The sequence below is a fragment of the Sceloporus undulatus genome, chromosome 1, assembly GCF_019175285.1.
Source record: "Sceloporus undulatus isolate JIND9_A2432 ecotype Alabama chromosome 1, SceUnd_v1.1, whole genome shotgun sequence".
In the NCBI taxonomy this organism is placed as follows: domain Eukaryota; kingdom Metazoa; phylum Chordata; class Lepidosauria; order Squamata; family Phrynosomatidae; genus Sceloporus; species Sceloporus undulatus.
This window is the reverse complement of record NC_056522.1, coordinates 323,864,900-323,888,831: the sequence shown is the minus strand read 5'-3', so window position 1 is coordinate 323,888,831 and position 23,932 is coordinate 323,864,900. Positions and strand designations below refer to the sequence as shown.

Below are 23,932 nucleotides of genomic sequence, written 5' to 3'. Positions count from 1 at the left end.
GCAATTTATTATTATTATTATTATTATTATTATTATTATTATTATTATTATTATTATTATTATTAACCTTTATTTATAAAGCGCTGTAAATTTACACAGCGCTGTACATACAACATTTTTAATTGGACGGTTCCCTGCCCTCAGGCTTACAATCTAAAAAGACACGACAAAAAAGGAGAAGGGAAAGGTAGTGGGGAAGGGGCCTCTCTAGTAGGATAATACATATAAAATACATAGCAATACAGGAAATGATTCAATAAAACAGACAACAAAAGAACAACAAAAAGCAAGTGACAATTATGCAATGCCTGGGAACGCTTCTCTGAACAGGATGGTCTTCAGCTCTGTTTTGAAGCTGGTTAAAGAAGAGATGGCTCTTGTTTGCGGGGGAAGAAGGTTCCAGGAGTGAGGGGCAGCGAGTGAAAAGGGGCGAATCCGAGATGGGGCAGAGGAAATCCTGACGATCTTGAAGGGTAGGTGCAGAGGTGCAAGAAACAGTTGAACTTAAGGAAGCAGTGCACAAAGATCTATTTTCTGCTGCCTTGTGGCAGAACTCAAAACATACTCCCAAAGAAGCACCTTCAACACACCTGCCTATTTCAATGGGCCTGAGATGGAAAGGGCTGATAATGCTTGCTGACACTGTTTCCCTTGCCCAAACAAAGGAGGCACTTAGAGTGCCCATTCTTTCTATTAATTTTACCTATACATATGGCATGCCTCTTAAAAGAACTAGAATAAGAGAATAAACAAGTAACCTTGTTTTCTGCTGCTCCAGACACTAGGGCACAGAGCAATAGATTCAAATTACAGGAAAAGAAATTCCACCTAAACATTAGGAAGAACGTACTGACAGTAAGAGCTCTTTGGGAGTGGAATACTCTACCTCAGAATATAGTGAAGTTTACTTCTTTGGATGTTTTTCAACAGATAGGCCATCTGTCAGAAGTGATTTTAATTGTGTATTCCTGCATGGCAGGGGTTAGACTGGATGGTCTTTGTGATCTCTTCCAACTCTATGATTCTAAGCCATTACCAAGTGCAGTCAGCCAAAAAGCCAAAAACAAAGCATGAGACAAAGAATCATCAAATAAATCTGAGGTCAACCAAAAAGACCAAACTACTAGTCACAAAGCCAAAATTCACAAGAAAGAAAAAATAAGTGAGTCAAATCCAGTAAGTCAGTCCAAAAATGTCAGTAACAAAAACAAGAAAATGCTCTGAAGAGTATCTACAATGACATTGCTTCTGAGGCCAACAAAAAGGAACGAGGGTTTAGGCGTGAAGCATGGTGGTTAGGTGTGGGTAGGACCACCATCAAAATATTTTCATACCAGCCTTAGAAACTTTTGAATGATAACTCATTTGCGTGAGTCACAGAGACCACAAAGAAGAATAAAATTTGTATCCGTATCAAAGACTGACATAGAATAGCAGAATTCATAACTGCTGTATGGAATTCACTGTTTTAAGAGATGGTGATGGACTGAGAATAGACCAATCAATGTGTATTTACTGCAACTAACTAAAACTTCTAAAAGTGGTATGCTCCTGAATACTTGTTGCTGAATGGTAAGAAATATGAAGCTTACTATTTCCTTTACATCCAACTTAGAGACTTTCAGGAAACATCTAGAAATAGGAAAAAAAGTTTGGTTAAAATATCCTGTGTCAATAATGGCTCTGATAACCAAGTTGTGCATTTACATAAAATTAGTAGGAATTAGGACACTAAATAATGTACAACTGCTCTTACGTAGAGGAGAAGTGAAGGAAAAAACTGGGTCTTGATACAACTCTGTTAGTTATTTCATGAACATGAGTCAACAGTGTGATGCCAATGTAATTTTAGGTTGCATCAATAAAAGTATAGTGTCTAGATGAAGGGAAGTAATAGTGCCACTCTATTCTGCTTTGGTCAAGCCCCACCTGGAATATTGTGTCCAGTTCTGGGCACCACAATTTAAAAAGAACATTGAGAAACTGGAGCGTATCTAAAGGAGGGCGACTAAAATGGTGAAGGGCCTGGAAACCATGCCCTATGAGGAACGACTGAGGGAGCTGGGGATGTTTAGCCTGGAGAAGAGAAGGTCAAGCAGTTATATAATAGCCCTAATATCTGAAGGGATGTCATATTGAAGAGGGAGCCAGCTTATTTTCTGCTGCTCCAGAGAACAGGAACAATGGATGCAAACTGCAGGAAAAGAGATTCCACCTCAACATTAGGAGGAACTTCCTGACAGTAAGTGCTGTCCGACAGTGGAACAAACTCCCTCGGAGTGTAGTGGAGTCTCCTTCCTTGGAGGTCTTTAAACAGAGGCTGGATGGCCATCTGTCGGGCATGCTTTGATTTAGATTTCCTGCATGGCAGGGGGTTGGACTGGATGGCCCTTGTGGTCTCTTCCAACTTTACAATTCTATGATTTTATGATTTCTATGATTTTCATTTTATTAATTGTATTATTTAGCTTATTTTAGAATAAACATTCATGAATTACAACCTACTTCTTCAGATGCAGAGTGCCAATAAGTGGATGAAATATTTATGTACATGTGTGTGAGATGTATGTGTGAGCGAGAATACAAAATTTTATGATTCTATTTTATATATATTTTATTAGGTTATAATCCTGCCTCAATCCTCAGGGAGAGGTGGGAAATATAAATTATTTGTTTCTTTGTTTATTACATTTTGGCCTCTGAATACTGATAAGCTGATAATTGTCTCTTAAGTGTTAAAGCAATACACAGTGCTTTCAGGAAAGTTGGTTTTATTGAAGGCAGCGAAGTGAAGAGGATTTTGCTCATAAACACAACTGTAATGAGCCCCTTTTGTGGTTTATACCATGTCACTACCATCTTTTTCTGTATCTCATTACAACCATTGTTGCACGTTTTATGATACAGTTTGAGGACTTTTTTCTGATAGTAATTTTTGGATCTACCTCCAACTGAGTATTATCTGTAGTTGACTCTGCCTTCCCACTGAGTTTACACAAAGACTTTTCTCTACCACACATTCACCTGCTTCTACACTTAGATGTACTTGCCCCCCACCTATGTCCTTTTAACAATTCTTAAAGACCACCACTCAGATCTGTACTTGTCACACCTTTATTATGGCAGTGCATTTTGAATTTCTATTACATTTCACATGCCATTCCATGTGGGCATACGTTTTGTGCACTCTTACACTCCATGGATCTGAAAAATGAACTATAGTCCATCAAAACTTATACATAAATAATGTTTGAGTCTTAAGATACCATAATATTCTTTTTTCCCTCTCTCTTTTTCTACTGAGATGATAAGGCTATCTTTTCATAAACGCTCTTTATCGTTACCATGAACAAACATATGAAAGGTAAAAAAAAATCAAGAAATTAATGACTGTCCAAACTTATTCTCATTCCATTTATGTGTGGTTTTCTAAAGCCAAAACTGTCAGCAATATTCTTCTTACCTACATCAGCATCCTCGTGAGTCACAGCAAAAGCTAAATCCAGTGCAAATCTAGGCCTGATGAATGACTCAGACCCTTGCACAACCAAAGAATAAAGGAGGAGAACACAGCTTGGAGATTAGACACTGCTGATAATACAAATCTCAGAATGACATCCGAAATTTGTAACTACAAAAGGAGCATGAAAACCATAAATTGGTAATTCCATTCTGCCCAGCAAACAGAGCTAAGGATTCTCACATTTTTAGAGGCATGTTAAAACTGTGGAATACAGAATAATAAACAGTCGATTTCATGTGTTGGCCATATAGGAAAGTACAAAATCCACAAAACAGTTAAAGCTTTATTGGGACAACCAAAATACATGTTGCAGACTTTCAAAGATCCACTGGTGTCTTCATCAGGCAAAGGTATTAAAATCAAGCAGGAGAAAGAAAAATATGATGATATTAGTCACAGGCCTAAATTTTGTCAAGATGTTGTTCTCAGTTAAGATGGTATGGAGGGATATCCATGCAGGCAGGCCACTCCTCCTTCTGGCCTTGTGGGCTCTGAGAGACAAAGAGTTGTAAAGTCCAAGAAATAAAATTTGTATTCTATTAGCATCATGTACTAGATTAGGAATTTAGTTCGCTGACACAATACTTCTACTTTGCCAAAGTAGAAGAGGTTTTCAGTTCCTTTTCCATGAACAAACATCGTGATTCAGTCACTACCTGGGAGTTATCCTACCTGTGGATATCTACAGTGAGACGTCAAACAAACAGATGGGTTATGCTCCACTGCTCAGTGTAACAGAAAATTTTGTTATCAGATAAATAAAAGACAACCGTCTTTTTGGAGCCCCCTACTCCCTCTTGTAGTCTCCCAACTGAGAACCTCTAAAGCACCAGAACCTCAAAGAAAAACTTTTTAATGCAAAAACTGCAAAAATGATAGAAAACTCCAACAGAGAGAACTACTCATGTCACCTGAAAGACTTACTGAATGCAGTATGAAGAGAAGAAACTGACAAACAGGAGTATACACCCATTCCATTTAGCTTTGAGTCGTTGAAGTGCATTTTTGCTATTTGCACCTCTGGTTTCCTTCTTACTCTCTTGTGCATAAATTAATATTTCTTGGTCCAGATAAGTGACTTGGTAAAGCACCACAAAAAACTTAAGAATGGCAATCCACAGGTAAGGAACACAGTTGGGAGTTCCCTAGGTTACCAGCAAACTCACTCAAACAACTGGGATGTGCAAAAGCTTCCCATCCCACTTTTGATTAAATAGTATCAAAAAGAAGGCATCTTCCAGGGAAAAAATGTTCCTGCCAATGGATCAATGAATTTAAAGCAGTATACATAAAGTACTTGTGTCTCCCACTGATGTGCCTGGTAGGTGAGGAGAAAACTATGCACTAGTCCAGCTATTTGTAGAGGCAAAGCTGCTAGAGCAGTTCTTTGATTCTTCCAACACTTGGATTGAAATATAGATTAAATACAACACTTAAATGAGCTTGACGAAATAAATTCAGTACAGTACTGTGAATTCAAAAAAAGAAAGGAAGAGATTTGGAGAAGGGTGAGGAAAACTGTGAGAGACCTGTTTTCAGCTAAGTCACTGACAGGTTTACCAGATACTACCCAAATAATCTCACCTGAATAATCACAGAAGTTCATAACTGAAGATATCTAGCAGAATCCAACTCTGCATCTGCCTTATAAGTAGTGGTTGGTATTTTTAATAAAAAATATGATTCATACTAGATCGTCCCAAATCTATACTCCACTGTTATCTACATTATGAAAAGGAACTACTTTTTAAAAAGAACCTAAGCAAAATAAGGAGTCTAAATACCCTAAGGCGCCAGATCCTGTTTGATCTTGAAAGCTAGACAGGGTCAGCCCCAGTCAGTACTTGGATGAAAGGCTGCCAGTGAATAATGTAGACAATGGACAGAAGCACATGGCCCAGGAGTGGACTCTGGCCACTCCAGCCATGATCAAGCCAGGATTGCACTGACTGCATAGCCTCCTCCTGAAGTGGGCTGCCACCGGCAAGAGCAGATTATATCCACTTCTTAAAGGTTCAGCTTTTCTCCCTTTAGCATGGCCTTGGATGCCACACCCCAAAGCGGCAGGAAGCTGCCTTATTTGGCCCATGCGTTTCAGGCCAATATTTCAGGGGAATAGAATCAGAGAATCATAGATCTGGATGAGACCTTAAAAGCCATCAAGAAAACCTCCTGCCATGCACAAAGACTCATCCAACCACCCCGAAAAGATGTCAGTCCAGCCTCACTTTAAATACCCCCAAGGAAGGAGACTTCACATCTCTCTGAGGGAAAGTGTTCCACTGTCAAACAGCTCTTACCTTCAAGAAATTCTTCCTAATGTTTAGGTGGAATCTCTTTTTCTGTAGATCACTATCCCATGTTCTCTGGAGCAGCAGAAAACAAGCTTGCTCCAACTTCAGTAACTGAAAAGAGAACTGAAATGCATGTAGAAAAGCAGAAAAAAATGGGGAGACAGGCCCCACTTCAGTGTTAAAAAAAAATCCAACATGTTTCAGCCACAATGAGCTAGACCTTCTTCAGCGACCTTCAAAAGAAATCAATAGAGTTTAATCTCTAAGGTCCTGTATTTTAGAGAGTGTTTAAAACTCTACTGATTTCTTTTGAAGGCCATTGAAGAAGGCTCTTCTCATTGGGGCCAAAATACGTTGGGCTTTTTTAACAGAACAGTGCCACTCTATTCTGCTTTGTTAAGGCCTCACCTGGAATACTGTATCCAGTTCTGGGCACCACGATTCAAAAAGGATGTTGACAAGCTGGAGCGTGTCCAGAGGAGGGCAACCAAAATAGTGAAGAGTCTGGAAACCATACCCTATGAGGAGAGACTTAGGGAGCTAGGGATGTTTAGCTTGGAGAAGAGAATATTAGGTGATATGATAGCGCTACTCGTAAGTCATAATTCCCTTATATCACAGAATGTAATAACAATAGTTGTGCCATAAGCAACTAGCAAAATTAAAATTATACCTTTAAATTATAGTACAGTCAGCCCTCCTTATACATGGATTTTTTATCCACAGATTCAAGCATCCACGGCTTGAAAATATTCAAAAAAAAAAGTATGAATTCCTGATAGCAAACCTTGATTTTCCATTTTATATAAGGGACACAATTTTGCTCTGCCATTGTATTTAATGTGACTTGAGCATTCATGGATTTTGTTATTCACAGAGGATTCTGGAACCAAACCCCAGCAGATAACAAGATCTCACTGTATCATATGCACAGCCTAAATGTATTTACATGTACATAACTTCATGTGGTTAAAGCAAAAATTTGGTAATATGTGGTGTTTTAAAAGAAAATTTAAAAATAATTTTAAAAATTAAAAAAATTAAAATGTAAAAATTATTTGAAAAACAACAACAACCCTGAGGTCTCTGCTTTCTCCTCCCACTGAGCCTTGTCTCACTCATGTCATCTCTTCAGTGTTTTAAAGGGACATGGTGAGGGACAGGTTGCTTACCTGTAACAGTATTTCTTCGAGTGGTCATCTGCGAATACATACAAATGGGTTTCACTGCGCCTGCGCAGTGCTGCTCGGAACCTACTGGAATCACTGGGCAGAGTTAACTCTGCAACATATTGAAACTTTTTGGCGGTAACTCCGCCCACCCGCTATAAGGCCCCTGCCTTCCCGCTCTTTTCCCCAGTTCCGCAATTTTTCCGCCAAGCAGGCGATGGAAAGAGCCAATGAGAGCAGGACACTGAGGGGACGGACGGGTGGGATTTGTATGTATTCGCAGATGACCACTCGAAGAAATACTGTTACAGGTAAGCAACCTGTCCTTCTTCTTCGTGGTCTCTGCGAATCATACAAATGGGTTTAGACTGACAAGCTAAGGTATGCAGCGGAGGGAGTGTCCTGAGACCAAAGCTATGGTGAACCAAAGGTATATTTATTACAAATAAAACACCTTGAACCATAAAGAGTCAGTCTTTTTGTTCATGAACAGATCACATAGCAATAACTTTGCTAAACCTGAGAAGGGAACAGAGGTCATGCAAGACCGATCCCAAAGGATGTGCGCAAACCAACATTCAACAAATGTTAAACAGTGTCAACTGTACAACACAAAACATCAGTAGTGCAATCAATGCAACCCTGAAACCAACACAGCCCTCCCGAAAGCTGCGTCTCGGATGGCCCTGGTGTCCAACCTATAGTGCTTAATAAAAGTCAGAGGTTGGGACCAGACAGCAGCCTTGCAGACATCCTCCAAGGGGATCCCCGACAGGAATGCGGAAGATGCTGCCACTGATCTTGTGGAATGGGACCGAACCCTGCCAGGGAGAGGCTTGCCTATCAGTTCATAGCAGAGGTGGATGGTACCAGCCACCCATTTGGACAACCTCTGCGCAGACACAGGCAACCCCTTCTTCGGTTCCGAGTAGCATTGGAAAAGTCTCTCGGACCGACTGGAGGCAGCAGTTCTGTCCAGGCAAAAGGCCAGCGCTCTCCTGACATCAAGAGAGTGCAGGCGCCGTTCCTCATCCGACGTCGGATTGGATGCCAGAGTGGGCAACAGAATGTCCTGGCACATGTGGCAGGCAGACACAACCTTCGGCAGGAAGGTGATGTCCGTACAGAGGACCACCTTGTCCTTGTGGAACCTCAGGAATGGCTGGTCCCTCCATAAGGCACAGAGTTCGCCCGCGCGGCGGGCAGAGGTGATGGCCACAAGGAAAGCGGTTTTCCAAGTCAATAGTCTCAAGTCCGCTGTGGCCATCGGTTCAAAAGGCTTGGATTGGAGGGCGGACAGTACCGACTCCAAACTCCAAGCCGGCGTTGGTACCGACACAGGAGGGTAAAGGTTGGCACAACCCCTCAGGAACCCTTTTACCAAGGGGTCTTTGAAGAAAGAAGCCCTCCCCCCCGAATTGGTATTTGGCACAAATAGCAGAAAGGTAGCATTTGATGGATGTGAGGGACAGCCCTCCATCCAAGAGTGCCATCAAAAACTCCAGCACCACTGGAGTGGACACCTGTGCAGGAGACAAGCCCTTTTGGTCCAGGAAGAGGCAAAATCTCTTCCATTTCAGGGCATAAGAGCGCTGGGTGGAAGGTTTCCTCGCAGCCAGGATCACCGTCCTCACCGACTCCGACAAGGCAGTCAGGGCCGAATCCTCCAGGCCACCAGCGGCAGGCTCTCGATGTCCGGGTGGAAAATTCGTCCGTCCTGGATCGACAACAGGTCCGGACGCGGGTCGAGACGAAGGAAGCATCTCCTGGAGAGGTGGAGAAGGGATGCGAACCACGGCTGTCTCGGCCACCACGGGGTGATCAGGATCGCGTGCGAGCGGTCCGTTGTCATCTTGGACACCACTCTGATGATGAGAGGGAACGGAGGGAAGGCGTAGAGGAGCTCCCCCGTCCAGAGGAAAGCGAATGCGTCTCCGAGGGATCCGTCCGATCGCTTCCTGGAGCAGAACTGGGGACAGTGGCTGTTCCACCTGGTCGCGAAGAGGTCGATCCGGGGGGTTCCCCACCGATCGAAGAGGTCGCTGACCGTCTCGGGATGGAGCCTCCACTCGTGGCACACCGATGGAGATCTGCTGAGGCGGTCTGCCAGCTCGTTGTCCTCCCCGGGAAGGTGAATCGCCTGAAGGAGGACGTGTCTCTGGATGCACCAGTCCCAGATGCGGAGCGTGAGGTCAAGCAGGGTCCTGGACCTGGTACCACCTTGCTTGTTGATGTAATACATCACGGTGGTGTTGTCCGTTCTGAGGAGGACCACTCTCCCTGAGACAGCAAACTCGAACGCCCTCAAAGCCTTCTCCACTGCGAGCATCTCCAAGGCGTTGATGTGGAGGCGCTTGTCTTGTGTGGACCACCTGTCTTTGACGACGAGGTCGAGCAGGTGAGCGCCCCATCCCTCCAGGGATGCATCGGTTGTCAGAGTCAGCTGTGCCTGGGGCTGATGGAAGGGCATCCCGGTGCAGACGTTGGAGCTGTCTAGCCACCATCTGAGGGAAGCGGCCACCGGTCTCGGTACCGTGAGCCACTTTGAAGGCGGGTCCTCCAACGGAGAGAAGACGGAGAGGAACCAGGATTGGAGGGGTCGAAGACGAAGTCTTGCCCAAGGAGTGACAAATGTCGTCGATGCCATGTGGCCCAGGGCGACTTGGACGTCTCTGGCTCTCACCCTTCTGTGCGAGATGCACTGCCTGAGAGATGTTGTCAGGGCCTGAAACCGGTCCGGAGGGAGGAAGGCTAGGCAGTTTTCGGAGTCGAGGATGGCCCCGATGAACTTGACCTGCCTGGTCGGCGTAAAGTGGGATTTTTCCCCGTTGACGACCAGTCCAAGGGAGTCCAGGAGGCGCAAGGCGAATGAGACTGCCTCCTGCAGCTCGTCTTGGGATTCGGCTGCAAACAGCCAGTCGTCCAGGTGGGGAAAGACCCTGAAGCCCTTCTGATGAAGGTATGCCACCACCGGTGCCATGCACTTTGTGAAGACTCGTGGAGCCGTGGCCAAGCCGAAAGGGAGCACGTTGTAGTGGTACGAGTCGGAGCCGACAGCGAAGGCGAGGAATCTCCGGTGGGACTCTCGGATCCCGATGTGGAAGTAGGTATCCTTCAGGTCGACGGTCGCGAACCACAGGCCCTGGTGGAGCAGAGGTAGAATGGAAGCCAAGGTTACCATTCGAAAGCGACGGTAGTCAAGGAACAAGTTCAACTGTCTCAAGTCCAGGATGGGCCTGATGCCCCCATCCGCTTTTGGTACCGTGAAGTACCTGGAGAAAAAGGCCCGAGGAGATTGGTCGAGCGGCAACGGGGAGATTGCCCCCTTTGCAAGCAAGGTGCGCACTTCGTCGAGAAGGGTGTCCGAGGGGGGAGTGGACATGAAGGCTCCAGTTGGATGGAGCTCCTGGAACTCGAGGGCGTAACCCCTGCAGACGATGTCGAGAACCCACGAGTCCGATGTTATAGAGGCCCAGGTGTTAACATAGGGCCTCAAAATGTCCAAAAAGAAGAGGGGTGAAGGGGAGACGAAGCGCGCTGCGTCCCTTCAGGCTCTCTTCTTCCCCTGGTCGGTGTCCTGCCGGCGGGACTTGCGGTACCGAGGCGGGAAGTTGCGACGGCCAGAGGAGAAGGAAGACTGCGAGGGGAAGCGCTGCCTCTGAGAGCCCTGCTGCTGGGGCTGTCGATCCCGGGAGAAGGTCCCCTGTGACTGACCTTGCTGCTGCCACGGGCGCTGTCGCTTCCGGAAGGAGAAGCCGGTGCTGAGGACATGCCGTGCTTCTTCGCCGCCGCCTTCATCCTGAACTTACGGTTCAGGCGGTCGTCGTTCTCGGCGTGGAAAAGGCCGGTTCCGTCGAGCGGCATGTCCTCGATGGCAGCTCTGACCGTTGGGTTGAGATCGGAGGCCCTCAACCAGGCATGGCGCCGAAGAGCCATGGATGCTGACATGGCCCTCCCGGAGCAGTCCGCCATATTTCTGGAAGTGGTGATTAGCCAGCTTCCGATGGAGTGCGCCTCATCCCTGATCTCCACCAGCTGCCTCTGGATGTCGTCTGGGACGTCCGGGACGAGGGGGGAGATCCGCTCCATGAGGGTCTGGATGTAGGCCCCCATGCAAGCGGTGTAGTTGGCGGCCTTGACCCCAAGAGCCGATGCCGAGTACGCCTTCTTGGCCAGTCCGTCCACCTTCTTCGCCTCCCGGTCGACAGGGGAGGTGGCCTGCTTCGGGACGAAGCTATGTTGGGCTCCCTCGACGATGGCAGAGTTCGGCCTGGGGTGTTCGGCCAACCAAGGGCAACTCGCCGGGGCGACCCTAGAGCGACTCCACCTTGCGGGAGGGTGCCGATAGGGCGGCTGGAGAGTCCCAGGACCTCTTAACGATGGTCTGGAGAGAGGGGAGGAGAGGCAGGCACGGCGGAGTGGGGACTCGTCCATGCACCCGACGCTCAACCAGGTCCTCGGCGTCGTCCTCCGCGGAAGCGAGCTCGATGTCGAGGGCCCTCGCCATCTTGACCACATGCTCCGTAAAGGACCTGACGTCGTCCGACGGCGAAGACGGCTCCGGGTTGTGCATCCTCTGAGGGGAGGCCGAACCCGAGAGGACATCCTCGTCCGAGGGTGCCTCCGAAGGTGGCAGCGGCTCATCTTCAGAGTCCAGGTCGGAGGAGAGAGGATCCGTCACTCTGGCCTGGGATCTCGGGCAGGTTGGAGCGAAGTCGACTGAAGACCGGGAGCATCTGCGGGGTGGAGACGGCGACCTCTCGCGTCTACGGGGTGGAGACGGCGACCTCTCATAGACCGACACGGTCGGGACCGCTCTGGGCGGGTTGGCCCGGTCTACGGGATGGGGGTTCAGCCTGGTGAACTCCCTCAAGGCCCTGTCCTCCGGAACCGACATGTAGTAGCGACGCGACTGCATGTCGAAGAAGAGGTCCGGGAAGTCTTGTCCGCGGGGCAAGTCCTCTTCATCGTCGGTTGCCGGGTGGGGGGGCGACCGATGCTCCGGGGAGCGAGGAGGCGCGGTGTCATCCGTCCCGTGGATGAAATCCATGGTCGGAGGAGGCAGAGGTGTGTCCGGTGCCGGGGTCCCCTGGTCTACCGGCGTCGGCTCCTGGTCGCGGGGAGCTGATGAAGTGGAAGCGCGAGCCTGCTTGGAGGGGGAGCGCTTCTTCTCCTTCGCCCTCGGTGGGTCGGTGGTGGGCCGATCCTTGGAGGGCTTGGCCTTTTTAGAGGCAGGATCGCGACCAGCCTCGTCGTGGTGCCTCTTCTTCCCAGGCCTGGGAGGCTCCTCCGTTGGGAAGAACGGATTGTCCGGGAGGTTCAGGAGGACAGCAGCCGCTGTCGACGACGAAGGTCTGGGGGACCTTGCCCCTTGCACCGGCTCGGACCGCTCCTTAGGTATCGCATGGCGCGATCCCTTGGATCCCTTGGAGGATGAAGGCGAGGTGAGATGGACCTCCGGCTCGGTAGCCTCCTTCGAACGGGAGCCCTCCGATCCCTTCCTCGGTTTGGAGGCCCGCTCGGTACCCTCAGTCCCCGATGACTTATGGGGGCGCTTGGAGGGTTTGTCGGTGGCACTGGGCGGTTTGGAGCCACGGGCCACATCGGAGGTGGTGGAAGGGGTCCCGGCCGGGACACACACCACGCTGGGGACGGCGACTCTCCCCGATCCCACGCTGGAGACACTTGCCCGAGATGATGAAGCGGGGGGCGCCAACGGCGGGACAGAAGAGGACCGCGAACCTCCCTCCTGCACCTTCCCCAGGGCGATTGCCGAAGTGAGCCAGGACTCACGGTTCTTGCGAGCCTGAGAGGAGAGGGATCTGCAGAGTGGGCAGGCCTTGGGGTCGTGGTTCGGGCCAAGGCACAGCAGGCAGGAGGAGTGCGGGTCCTGGACGGGCACCTTGCCCTTGCAGATGTCGCACTTCTTGAAAGCCGCAGGCATTCCGAAGTCGTCAAAGCCGATGGGAGAATCCAAAAACGAGGTCAACAGTCCGAAGGTCCGAAGTTACCAGGGGCGGGAGAGAAAGAATGGTCAAGATACAGTCCGAGGTCAAAAAGCGAAAGTGATTCAAAGCAAGCAAAGCAAGCGAAAGTTCCTCTGAAGCAGCTAGCGCGGCGGAAAAAAGGAACTGGGGAAAAGAGCAGGAAGGCAGGGGCCTTATAACGGGTGGGCGGAGTTACCGCCAAAAAGTTTCAATATGTTGCAGAGTTAACTCTGCCCAGTGATTCCAGTAGGTTCCGAGCAGCACTGCGCAGGCGCAGTGAAACCCATTTGTATGATTCGCAGAGACCACGAAGAAGAAACACTACATCCCGTTTCTTCCAAAAGGCAGATGTTTGGGAAACAGAGCACCTGGGAAGTGCACATGGAGCCCTAAGGAGTACAGATTGGGAACCACTGGTGTAATGCAATGATTTACAAACAAATGCCTGCAGCATCAGTGGTAAAAAACATTGGTAGCATTCAGAAAGATTAAATTAAGAGTTTTGGCTTTTGTTTGTTTCACAGTTTTTTATACATGGATTCAAGTATCCACAGTTTGAAAATGTTCCAAAAAAGTATAAATTTCAAATATCAAACCTTAGTTTTCCAGTTTTTATAAGGGACACCATTTTGCTATGTCATTATATTTAATGAGACTTGAGCATCCATGGATTTTGTTATACACAGGAGATCTTGGAACCAAACCCCAGCATATAAAAAGGGTCCACTGTAATGTTTCAAGCTTTGATCAGAAACTTTCACTTTTGCTTACACTAACCACAGTTTACTGTATTACTGAGTCTAAATCTGGATAAACTGGGTTATAGAAATAATCCTCCTTGCTTCTTTAAGCCGTATTTAAGACTAAACACAGTTCTGGGCTCAAACACAACAAGAAACCATATTTAATTGAAAAAGGAAGTAGAAAACTATGATTTGATTCTTTTGGCCAAGAAAGAGAAAGAGAGAGTGGCACCTGAGATTGAGACATGTAAAATTAACTCATAATTTAGCATTAAATCTGAATTGATCATCTTGACAATTATGCAGGCAATTCCTTTTAATCTGAAAAATATAGAGTAAAATTAATGCTATTTTAAGGTGCAAGAAGCATTTTTACTCTGAAGTGTTAGACACACATACACTCAGATTTGAAAATCTTTTTAAAAATGTAAAGCTATTTATTTGCCAAGTTTATTGAACTTTAAAAAATAACAAAAACAATAATAACAATAAACCCATACAAAATGCTGACTGGGAAGAGAACCTTTAGAAAGACATGTATACATTCTCCATTCAAATAAAATATCATTTTTTATTTGTGTAGCCTGTTGTTGCATAATTCAAAATAATATTCTATGTGCTCTTTGTGTAACTGTGGGGGGTTTTCCCCATGTATTGTTCGAGGTCAAGGACTCCACTCAAGGACTGATGCTCTTTACTGTTATACCTCCATTATAGCACCATCTCATAATTATCAAAATTTTAAGTGCAAGGCAATTTGAGACACAATAAGGAATGAGTTTCAAATTCCCCAACTTTTAAAATCTCTCTCCTTCTAGTTAGGTGAAATAAACATTTTGAGAATGCATTTTTACAAGCATTTTACAGCAGTTCATATTATAAGCTTAGATCCTAATGTTGCTTATATCTATTCACAGGATGAGGTCTCCTGCCCTTCCCCCTGCTTTTACTCTGCAGGTTTCTGTGACTCCTGAAAATCTGCTCCTGGGACTTGGAGGAGCCGTGGAAATTGTGTTAAACATGGTGTGGAGGTTGCAGATACGGTGAAATTAATTACCCTCTTATGTAAGCATACAAGGAATCATGGTCATATTGTGCCTCCTATCGTGATGGCACATATTCCAGTACTATGTGTACCTTATTAAATTGTTTAGGGTTTTTATGTCCTGTCTCAAGTTATTGAAATTTAATGCATTTTTGTACAAGAAAAAACAACCATCTGCCACGAACATAACAGTTTGCTTCTAGGACATTTGTTGCTGCTCATCTCTCAAGAGAAACAAAGGAATTTGGAATCCCACTCCTGCTTTTGGTATATTTTTAAATTGTGTGTGTGTGTGTGTATCCTAGTCCTAGTCTCTGAAGCAGCAGAAAACAAGCTTGTTCCAGCCTCATTATGACATCTCTTCAAATATTTAAACAAGGCTATCATGTCCCCTCTTAACCTTCTCTTCTACAGGCTAAACATACTACTCAGCTCCCTAAGTCGTTCTTCATAGGGCATGGTTTCCAAATCCTTCACCATTTTGGTTGCCCTCCTCTGGACATGCTCCTGCTTCTTGACAATTGTTTGTTTGTTTGTTTGTTTTTAATGAAAGAGGAGGGTTTGGTAAATACTTTTGATAATAAATTCATTAAAAAAAATTAGAGAAGAAAACTACTATACATGGTTGTGATTAAAACTGGAAGTGTTAAAAATTATCATTAACTTAGTAGCTAATACATTTTATAGAATATATTTCCTACAATAAATAATCAAGTAATAATGGAAACAAATATTATACAAATGTTAATTTATCACTCAGCAATAACATTTGGCACAAGGAATTTTAACTGAAAGTACATAACACTTCAGGCAATATCCAGCTGATATCCTGATGCCAGTGGAAGATTTTTGACACAGAGAAACCTTCCATCAACTGAATGCAGAAAGAGGAGGTTCTTGGTGACCCACTCTTTCCCTGCAGCTCCCTACATCCTCTCTCATACAGTTCCACACAATCTACTAACCATGTGAAATACAACTAGAGCTACAGGAGTTTGCAGGAGGTTAGTGTGTCTTCTATCAGTAAAGGGATATCTACAGGATAAAAGTTTTAATCTATGCACTATATATTCCTTTCTTACCAGTATCTTTCCAAAGTAACATTGTTAAAAAAATCATGGAATAATTAAAAATCTCATCTGCCTTAAAGCTGGTTCTGCAAATTTTCTTCCAGTTGCCAGTGGATAAAAATCATTTTGAAATTGATACTTATTCTGGCTTCCTTGAATAAGTAAGTATTCACATACAGTACAATCTTGTTGGTAGTACAGTATGGGATATAATAATACTAGTTTACTTTAGAGGAATGTGCATGTGAGGTACTCTGAGGGTTGTTACAACTAGATACTGCATATGCAGTATTCTACACACTTAAAAGCCCTGTGTGTGTGTGTGTGTGTGCGCGTACGCGCACCTTCAAGTCGCCTGTCAACTTATGGCGACACCATGAATTCATAAGGTTTCTTAGGCAAGGTATACTCAGAAGTGACTTGTCAATTTCTTCCTCTGAAATATAGCCTACAACGCTTGGTATTCTTTGATGAGTTCCTATCCAAGTATTAACCAGGGCTGACCCTGCTTAGCTTCCAAGACCTGACAGGATGCAGTCTTCAGGATGTGATGTGGCAGCTAAAACAGCCAGTGAGACACCAGGCAGCATCAACAGGATATAGAGTCATGATCAAGGAAAGTAACAGTACCACTCTATTCTGCTTTGGTAAGGACTCATCTGACTTATTGTGTCCAGTTCTGGGCATAATTTTAAAAAAGGCACTGACAAGCTGGAATGTGCCCATAGGAGGGTGGCCAAAATTGTGAAAGATCTGGAAACCACGCACTTTGAGGAAGTTATTAGAGAGCTGGGTATGTTTAGCTTGGAGAAGAGGTTTAGAAGTGACATTATATTCATGTTTAAATATTTGAAGGGGTGTCACACTGAAGAAGGAGCAAGCTTGCTTTCTGATGCTCCAGAAACTAGGGCACGGAGCAATAGATTCAAGCTACAGGGAAAGAGAAAGAGATTCCACCTAAACATCCCTGATGATAAGAGCTTTCAACAGCAGAATATGCTGCCTTGGTGTGGTGGAGTCTCCTTCTTTAGAGGTTTTTAAACAGAGACTGTGAGTGTTTTGATTGTGTATTCCTGCATGGCAGAGGGTTGGGCTGGATGACCCTCTGGTCTCTTTCAGCTCTGTGATCTGGTGCCTCTCTCTTTAATATTCATTCACTCACTATTCTTTTTGTGTTTTAAAATAACTATCATGCAGTAGTGATTCTGTTCAATGTCTTGTTTTACATGTTTTTTATACACACACCCCGTATGGCAGTGTGATGTAAAGTCTGGAAAGTCTAATATGGACTAGGGAAGCCTGGGCTCAAATCACAAAGACAACTCATTCCCTAACTTTGGATAACTCACTAGTTCTTGACTTGGCCAACCTAATAAATGTTTTTTGTGAACAAAGGGGCTCAACAGACGGGGAGAAAGGGGCGGTGAGACACCATCCCTTTCTGCCCCTGGACAGAGGCTGCAGCAACCAAACAGCACGACCTCCATGAAGCATAAAAAGAACCCACTTCCAATGGATTCTTTCTGGGACGTCATTGGTGCCCTCGCACGCACTGATGACGTACATGTGGTGCAGCGCCGCTTGGACACTGAGCTGCACATACGTCATCATGGCACTCCCCATGTGGACAGGGTCAAGCCATGATGGCACCCATGGCGCGTGGTAGGGCTCGGGAGCATGCGGATGCTGGTGCAAGGAGGCAGTCTGTACCGGGCCCCTTCCCCACCACCACTCCCTTCTCCTTTTGTGTCGTGTCTTTTTAGATTGTAAGCCTGAGGGCAGGGAACCTTCCAATTAAAAAGATTGTATGTGCCGCGCTGTGTAAATTTACAGTGCTTTATAAATAAAAGTTAATAACAATAATAATAATAATAATTAGTTAACCTGAATATTACCTTTCCCACCTTCAGCCCTTTTAGATTAAAAAAATGAAAGCTACATCTGTAATGCCAACTACAATAACTGTACAATAGGATAGGAGAATCTAGCCAGCAAAAAAATGTAATTCCTTCCCTTAAATGTCAGACCAAATGTATAATTTTCACTTCCACAGATCTACTACATATCATCTCTCCCAAAAAAACAAGGAACAAAAGAAGCAGCTTTATACCGTGACAGACATCTTTCCAGAGAACTCAGTACTGATTCTAACTAGAACAAACAGTACAATTTCTCATAGAGGGGTCTTTAATACCACCTGCCACCTTAGCAGTTTAACTGAAGATGCTGACAATGATGTGTCCAAGGACTCAATCTGTGATTTTCTATATGCAAAACTATGCTCTGCCACTTACCTGAAATGAGAAAGCAAGTTAGGAAATCAGTTTCTAATTTGACAAAGGTTCCTGCTATTCAAAATGTAGTTAAAAAATCCAAAAGCATATATCTTCGTCCAAGTCACAGACTCTCTATAGCTGTGGATGTGCAAGAGTATTTCTGGATCTGCAGAATAGGCTATTTTTTAATTATTGAATTATGGAATATCTAATTTAAAAACAAATCAACCTGACACTTGCATATCCTTCCTACTTTTTTGTTATATTTCCACATGATGTTACATTATGAACAACTATTTTATCTTTCCACCAAATATCTTTGATCCTTTTCAGTAAATTTACTAGTTCTAAATGTTTCCAAAGTCTTTGCTTCCCCTGCCACTTCATTTCATATATTTCAGTGGTACAACTGTAAAATCTTAATCCAACACAACTCTATCTAAATCATTATGCAATCATACTGATGCAATAGTGTGATAATTATTTAATAAGTATCACTATAATCAAAGGTAAGAAAACTTCCCTCCTTGATTAGAAAGCAAGCCAAAAGAGGGTGTAGCACAAAGAGAAAAGAACTGAAAAGCATACTGTAATTAAAATGTCAGCTGCCAGTTTCTAAATCTACAATGAATAAAAGGTGGAAGCATGGATAAGAGCTTTTCTCAGGTGTCAACAATGAATTTAGACATGATAAGGGGGGGGGGGGGGAATCGCTTCTGTTAGCACAGTCCTCATTGCCTTCAGGCTGTTCTACACTGTGCTGAATGTGCATTGACAAATAGCAATATCAATCAATCACAGGTGAGAGCCATGGGAAGCAGCCTTCTGAGACCTCTGCAAGTAGAAAAGAGAGCAGTTTTGAATGAAGTTTTAATTATTTCTAACATACTACAGTTCCCCCCCTCTCCCCAGTGTTCTTACTAAATTCTATTTAATTTCATTCATTGGCAGTCTTTACACAGTTCTCTTGAGTACATCCTGCTTGCATTAACGAGAAAACACTTCAAACTGAAATGAGGCGAGGTCAACTTTACATATCAAGGAGAGTCTTACATTTTACTTGTAGCCTGATTAAACAAGGACAATGGAGCAAACTGTTGCAGCACTGCTGATGGATTCACATATTCATTTGCTAGCCATCAAGTATATAGTAACCAACAGTAGAGAAATCAAGAAACTATATGCTACATACAGTATATGAAGAAATAAATACTCCAGATATTCAGAAAAAATATCTATATAAAACTGTGTGTTACTGCAGCACCAGCTTGTGACTCCAAAGTCTATTCTACCCTCCACTCTGGCCCACTCCATTCTCCTGCAGCTCTCCTCTCCAAACATCACTCTAGTCTCTCCTCTCCATGTTCTTTGAATATCTCCCCTGACATACACAACATAACTCCTTCTCCTCAAACAAAATTATTTTAGTGATATATTCTGTACTCTGTATTGTTGTTGTCAACTGACTTCAAGTCAACCTCGACCCATGGTGAATGAGACTTCTCCAAGACTTCCTGTCCTCTACTGCTCTACTCAGGTCCTGCATGCTCAGGCTTATGGGATCTCTAACTGATTCCATCCATCTGACACGAGGTCTCCCTTGCTTCCTTTTTCTTTCTGCCTTACCTAGGATAATGGTTTTTTTCTAATGAATAATTCCTTCTCATGTTGTAACCAAAATATGACAGCATCAATGTAGTCATTCTGGCTTCCAGGGATAGTTCAGGCTTGATCTTTTCAAGAACCCATTTGTTTGTCTTCTTGGCTGTCCACTGTATCCTCAGCACTCTGCTCCAGCACCACATCTCAAAAGAATTTATTATCTTTTTATCAGCTTTCTTCACTGTCCAGCTCTCGCATTCATACATGGTGATGGGGAATACAATGGTTTAGACCAGGGGTAGGCAACCTTTTTGAGCCGGGGGCCGGGTTGCTGTCCCTCAGACAACTGGGGGGCCGAAGCCAAAAAATAAATAATTAAATAATTTTTTTTTAAAAAAAATGAAATAAATAAATAAACTGGGACAAATGTAGGACAAAATTTTCAAATGGAGGACACACGGAAAAATTTGCTGCTTTTTAAATAAATGTTAATATAAATGCATATTTCTGAGGCTTCTATAGACAATTGCCCCCCTTGCCCGTCGCTTGCCCCCCCTTGCCCGCCTCCTCCTGATAGGCCAAAGGCCCCACACCCTCACGTGAGAGGCCAAAGGCTCCGGCGGCAATCGGCGGCAGGACCAGGCGGGGGCCGGTCCCAAGGCTTTGCCGGGCCGCATCCGGCCCGCGGGCTGCAGGTTGCCTACCCCTGGTTTAGACAATCCTCACTTTAGAGTTCAGAGTTATATCTTTGCTCTTTAGGATCTTGTCCATTTTTTTTCATAGCTGCCCTTCTCAATCCTAGCCTTCTTCTAATTTCTTGACTGAAGTCTCTGTTCTGATTAACATCTGTACCAAGATATGGGAACTCACTGACTATTTCAATTTTCTCATTATCAAGGACACACTCTTGTAGATCTTCCATCGTCATCATTTTTTGTTTTCTTAATGTTCAACATCAAACCCACCTTGGCACTTTCCTCCTTCACCTCGTCAATAATTGCTCCAGGTTTTTGTTGGTTTCTGCTAGTAGTATTGTGCCACCTGCGTATCTTAGGTTGTTAATGTTCCTTCCCTCAATCATCACTCTTCCTGCCTCTGAGGTCTGAAACAGACGAGCCAAAAGAAGCAGTTTCCCGCTGCTTCCAGGGCAAGGCATTCAGTTGACACATGCTACCAAAGTAGCCGGAAGTCCCTCTAAGGCTACGCTGAGGTGGTAGGAGCCAGAATTTTCAGGAGCGAATTAAATCCATTCCTGCCAGCAGCCTGAAGAGGGTCCATGGCTGTGACCTGCTTTGAGAGTCGGCCATCCTGTTGCTGCGGTCCCAACATTATTGGTGTCAGAGTGGCCAATCTTCAGCCCTGAGTCTAAGTCTGATCTGCATACAATGTTTTCTGCATACAGGTTGAATAGATAGGATGATGGTATGCAGCCTTGCCTAAGCCATTTTTCCAATTGGGAACCATTCTGTTTCTCCATACTCAGTTCTGATGGAAACCTCTTGTCCTGAGAACAGGTTATACATCAGGATGCTTAAGTGTAGTGGTACTCCTATTTCTTTGAGATTATTCCATAGTTGTTCACTGTAGTCAATAAAATACATGTAGATTTTTCTTTCTGAATTCCTTGGTGCGCTTCACTATACAACATATATTTGCACTGTGATCCCTTGTGACTCTTCCTTTCCTGAAACCAGCTTGCTCCTCTGGGATTTCTTTTTCCACATATGGTAGGTGTCTATCCTGCAGAATTTTGAGCATAATATTGCTTGCATGTGAAATTAGTGCAATGGTCCTGTAGTTACTGCAGTCTTCTGTAGCTCCTTTTTTTTGTGTACAGGAATGTATATTGATCTTCTCCAGTCTGTGGGCCACTGCTTTACTTTCTATATTTGTTGGCAGATTTTAATTAGAACTGTACTTGAATATGTGGATTATAAGCAGTTCTGTGGATATGTCATCTGTTCCTGGTGATTTGTTTTACCCAATTGCTTTGAGTGTGGCTTTCACTTCACTTTCCAGAATTTGGGGTTCATTTTTGTAAGTTTCTTCTTCCAATGTGTCATTCAATTTTTCACATTTTAAATATAGGTATTCTGTGTATTGTTTCTGTCATTTTTTAATTCATCCCAGTCATGTATTATGTTCCCCTTTTGTATAATATCTCCACCCTTGGTTTAAATTTCTTTCTCAATTCCCAGATCTGGTGGAATAGATCTCTTGTTCTTCCTTTTCTTTTTTTTTCAACTTCTATTTCTCTGCACTGATTGTTGTAGAAATTTTCCTTGCCCTTGTGCACTAATCATTGAACAGTAGCATTCATACACATGTATAAGTCAACCTCATGTACAAATAAAGGGTAGTTCCGAGTCCATAATTATGGATTTTGCTATGACCCATGGATAAGTCGAGGGTAAAATTTAGAGGCATGCAACAAACAAATATTTTCTTTTCCTTTTAAAAATGCATGAAGTGAACATACTTAGGAAGAGCTAAAAGTTTATTTGAGGGGTTACAAATGGGGAGCGTAAATGGCATTGCTGATGTTAGAATGAACAATTGCAGGTAGGAGAGGGAGGATAAATGAAGAAAAAGAATGAGAATGAGAAGAGGAAGGAAATAAATCTGCCTCTATTAGGGACTAAGCACAAAGACAGTGACAAGAGGTAGAGGGGAGAAGCACCGCTTGCTCTGGAAGCCGTGCTCTTCCCATTACCCCTCTCTTGCCCAAGCCGGAGAAAGAAAGGCAGACCTCCCTCTTTTTTCACCTTCATTTTCCTTATGAGCAAATTCAACAGCAACAGAGCCCGAAGAGAGACAGTGGTGGCCATTTTTAATAGGGTCTTACTGTGCAGTCACCCATCCATATCCACAGATTTTTTTATCCATGGATTCAACCATCCACAGTTTGAAAATAGTTTTAAAAATATAGGCCTGGAACAGACGGGCCTTTGCGGCGCCCTCATCATGTGCAAGGGTTGCCTGGTGGGCAGTGCCCACACGCCCGGCAACCCTCACACGTCATGGCCGCGTTGCAGCTGCAGCGCGCTCACCAGATGGGGTGCGTAATGATGACATCACAGCTGTGCCGCTTCCAAACGGAGCGTTGCAGCTGCTACGTCACTGCACCGTCTCTGGCGCGTTGCGCCATCGCAGCAACATCACAAAAAGGAGCTGCTTCCAAGCGCTCCTTTTTTGCTCCACAGCAGCGCCGCACAATTTGGTTGCTGTGGCACTCCTGCAGAGCAAAGAGAAGCGCCAGGGAGGCACTTCTTTTTAGCGCTCTGTATCGCACTACAAATTCCAAAAAGCAAGCCTTGATTTTGCCATTTTAATAAATAATAATAATAATAATTTATATACTGCCTTTCCAAGAAGATCAAAGCGGTTTACAATATTACAATTACAAAATTACAAAACACATAGAATGCATAAAAGATTAAGCAAACAAATCCATAAACAAATATAACAATCAAAGAAAATAAAAACATTACAATCTAATGAAATTCATAATTAACCCCTTTCCCAGTCCCTCAACACAGGTTCAAATGGCAAAAAATAAAATAAAAATACATAGTAATTATAGCAATAAAGTTAACAAAGTGAAATACAAACAAGTAATAGAGTAAAAACAAGTGAAAAGAAAATAATCCCCATTCTCAACCCATCTCAATCCTAAAATCCAATATAAACTATACAAAAGGGGAAAAGGGGGGGGGGGGGGGACAAGACTCCTCCTTAAGTCCAGGAGCTGAGGCATGGGTGGAGCCCAGGTGGAAGGAAGGCAGAAAACACTCACTCAGCCCAGCATTCACTGGTAGATGGTGAAGAGGAGGGCCAGTCTTCCTCCTTTAGTCCAGGAGCTGAGCTTTTTGTATAAAGGACACAATTTTACTACATCACTGTATTTAATGGTACTTGAGCATCCACAGATTTTTGTATTCAAGGGGGTCCTGGAACCAAATCCCAGTAGATACCAAAGATCCACTGCCTCTACAGAAAGGTTACCCTTGGAGATAGCATAGAGACTACAGCACGTGCAAAATACAGCCGTTGGACAGCTGCCCAGCACATGAGACAAAAACTGTGTAACACTGGTTTTAAAGGAATTGTGCTGGTTACAAATACACTTCCAGTCTGAATTCATGTTGATGGAAATGACATTTAAAGCTCTAAATGGCTTGGGACCTCAATAGCTGAAATAACACCTCTCCATATATATATAT

At 44.4% G+C, this 23,932-nt stretch overlaps 2 protein-coding genes across 2 annotated transcripts in view; one reads left to right on the top strand and one right to left on the bottom strand.

Moving 5' to 3' along the window:
• The window catches only part of AVEN (apoptosis and caspase activation inhibitor), a 166,175-nt gene that overhangs the window by 42,636 nt on the left and 99,607 nt on the right, over window positions 1–23,932 (bottom strand). The gene's annotated exons all lie outside the window — the stretch shown is intronic.
• Window positions 11,830–23,932, top strand: part of LOC121919691 — a 29,610-nt gene continuing 17,507 nt past the window's right edge. Inside the window, exons 1-2 of the mRNA XM_042446529.1 lie at window positions 11,830–12,053; window positions 14,634–14,739. Coding sequence (XP_042302463.1) covers window positions 11,830–12,053; window positions 14,634–14,739 — 330 coding nt within the window. The remainder of the gene's footprint in view (window positions 12,054–14,633; window positions 14,740–23,932) is intronic.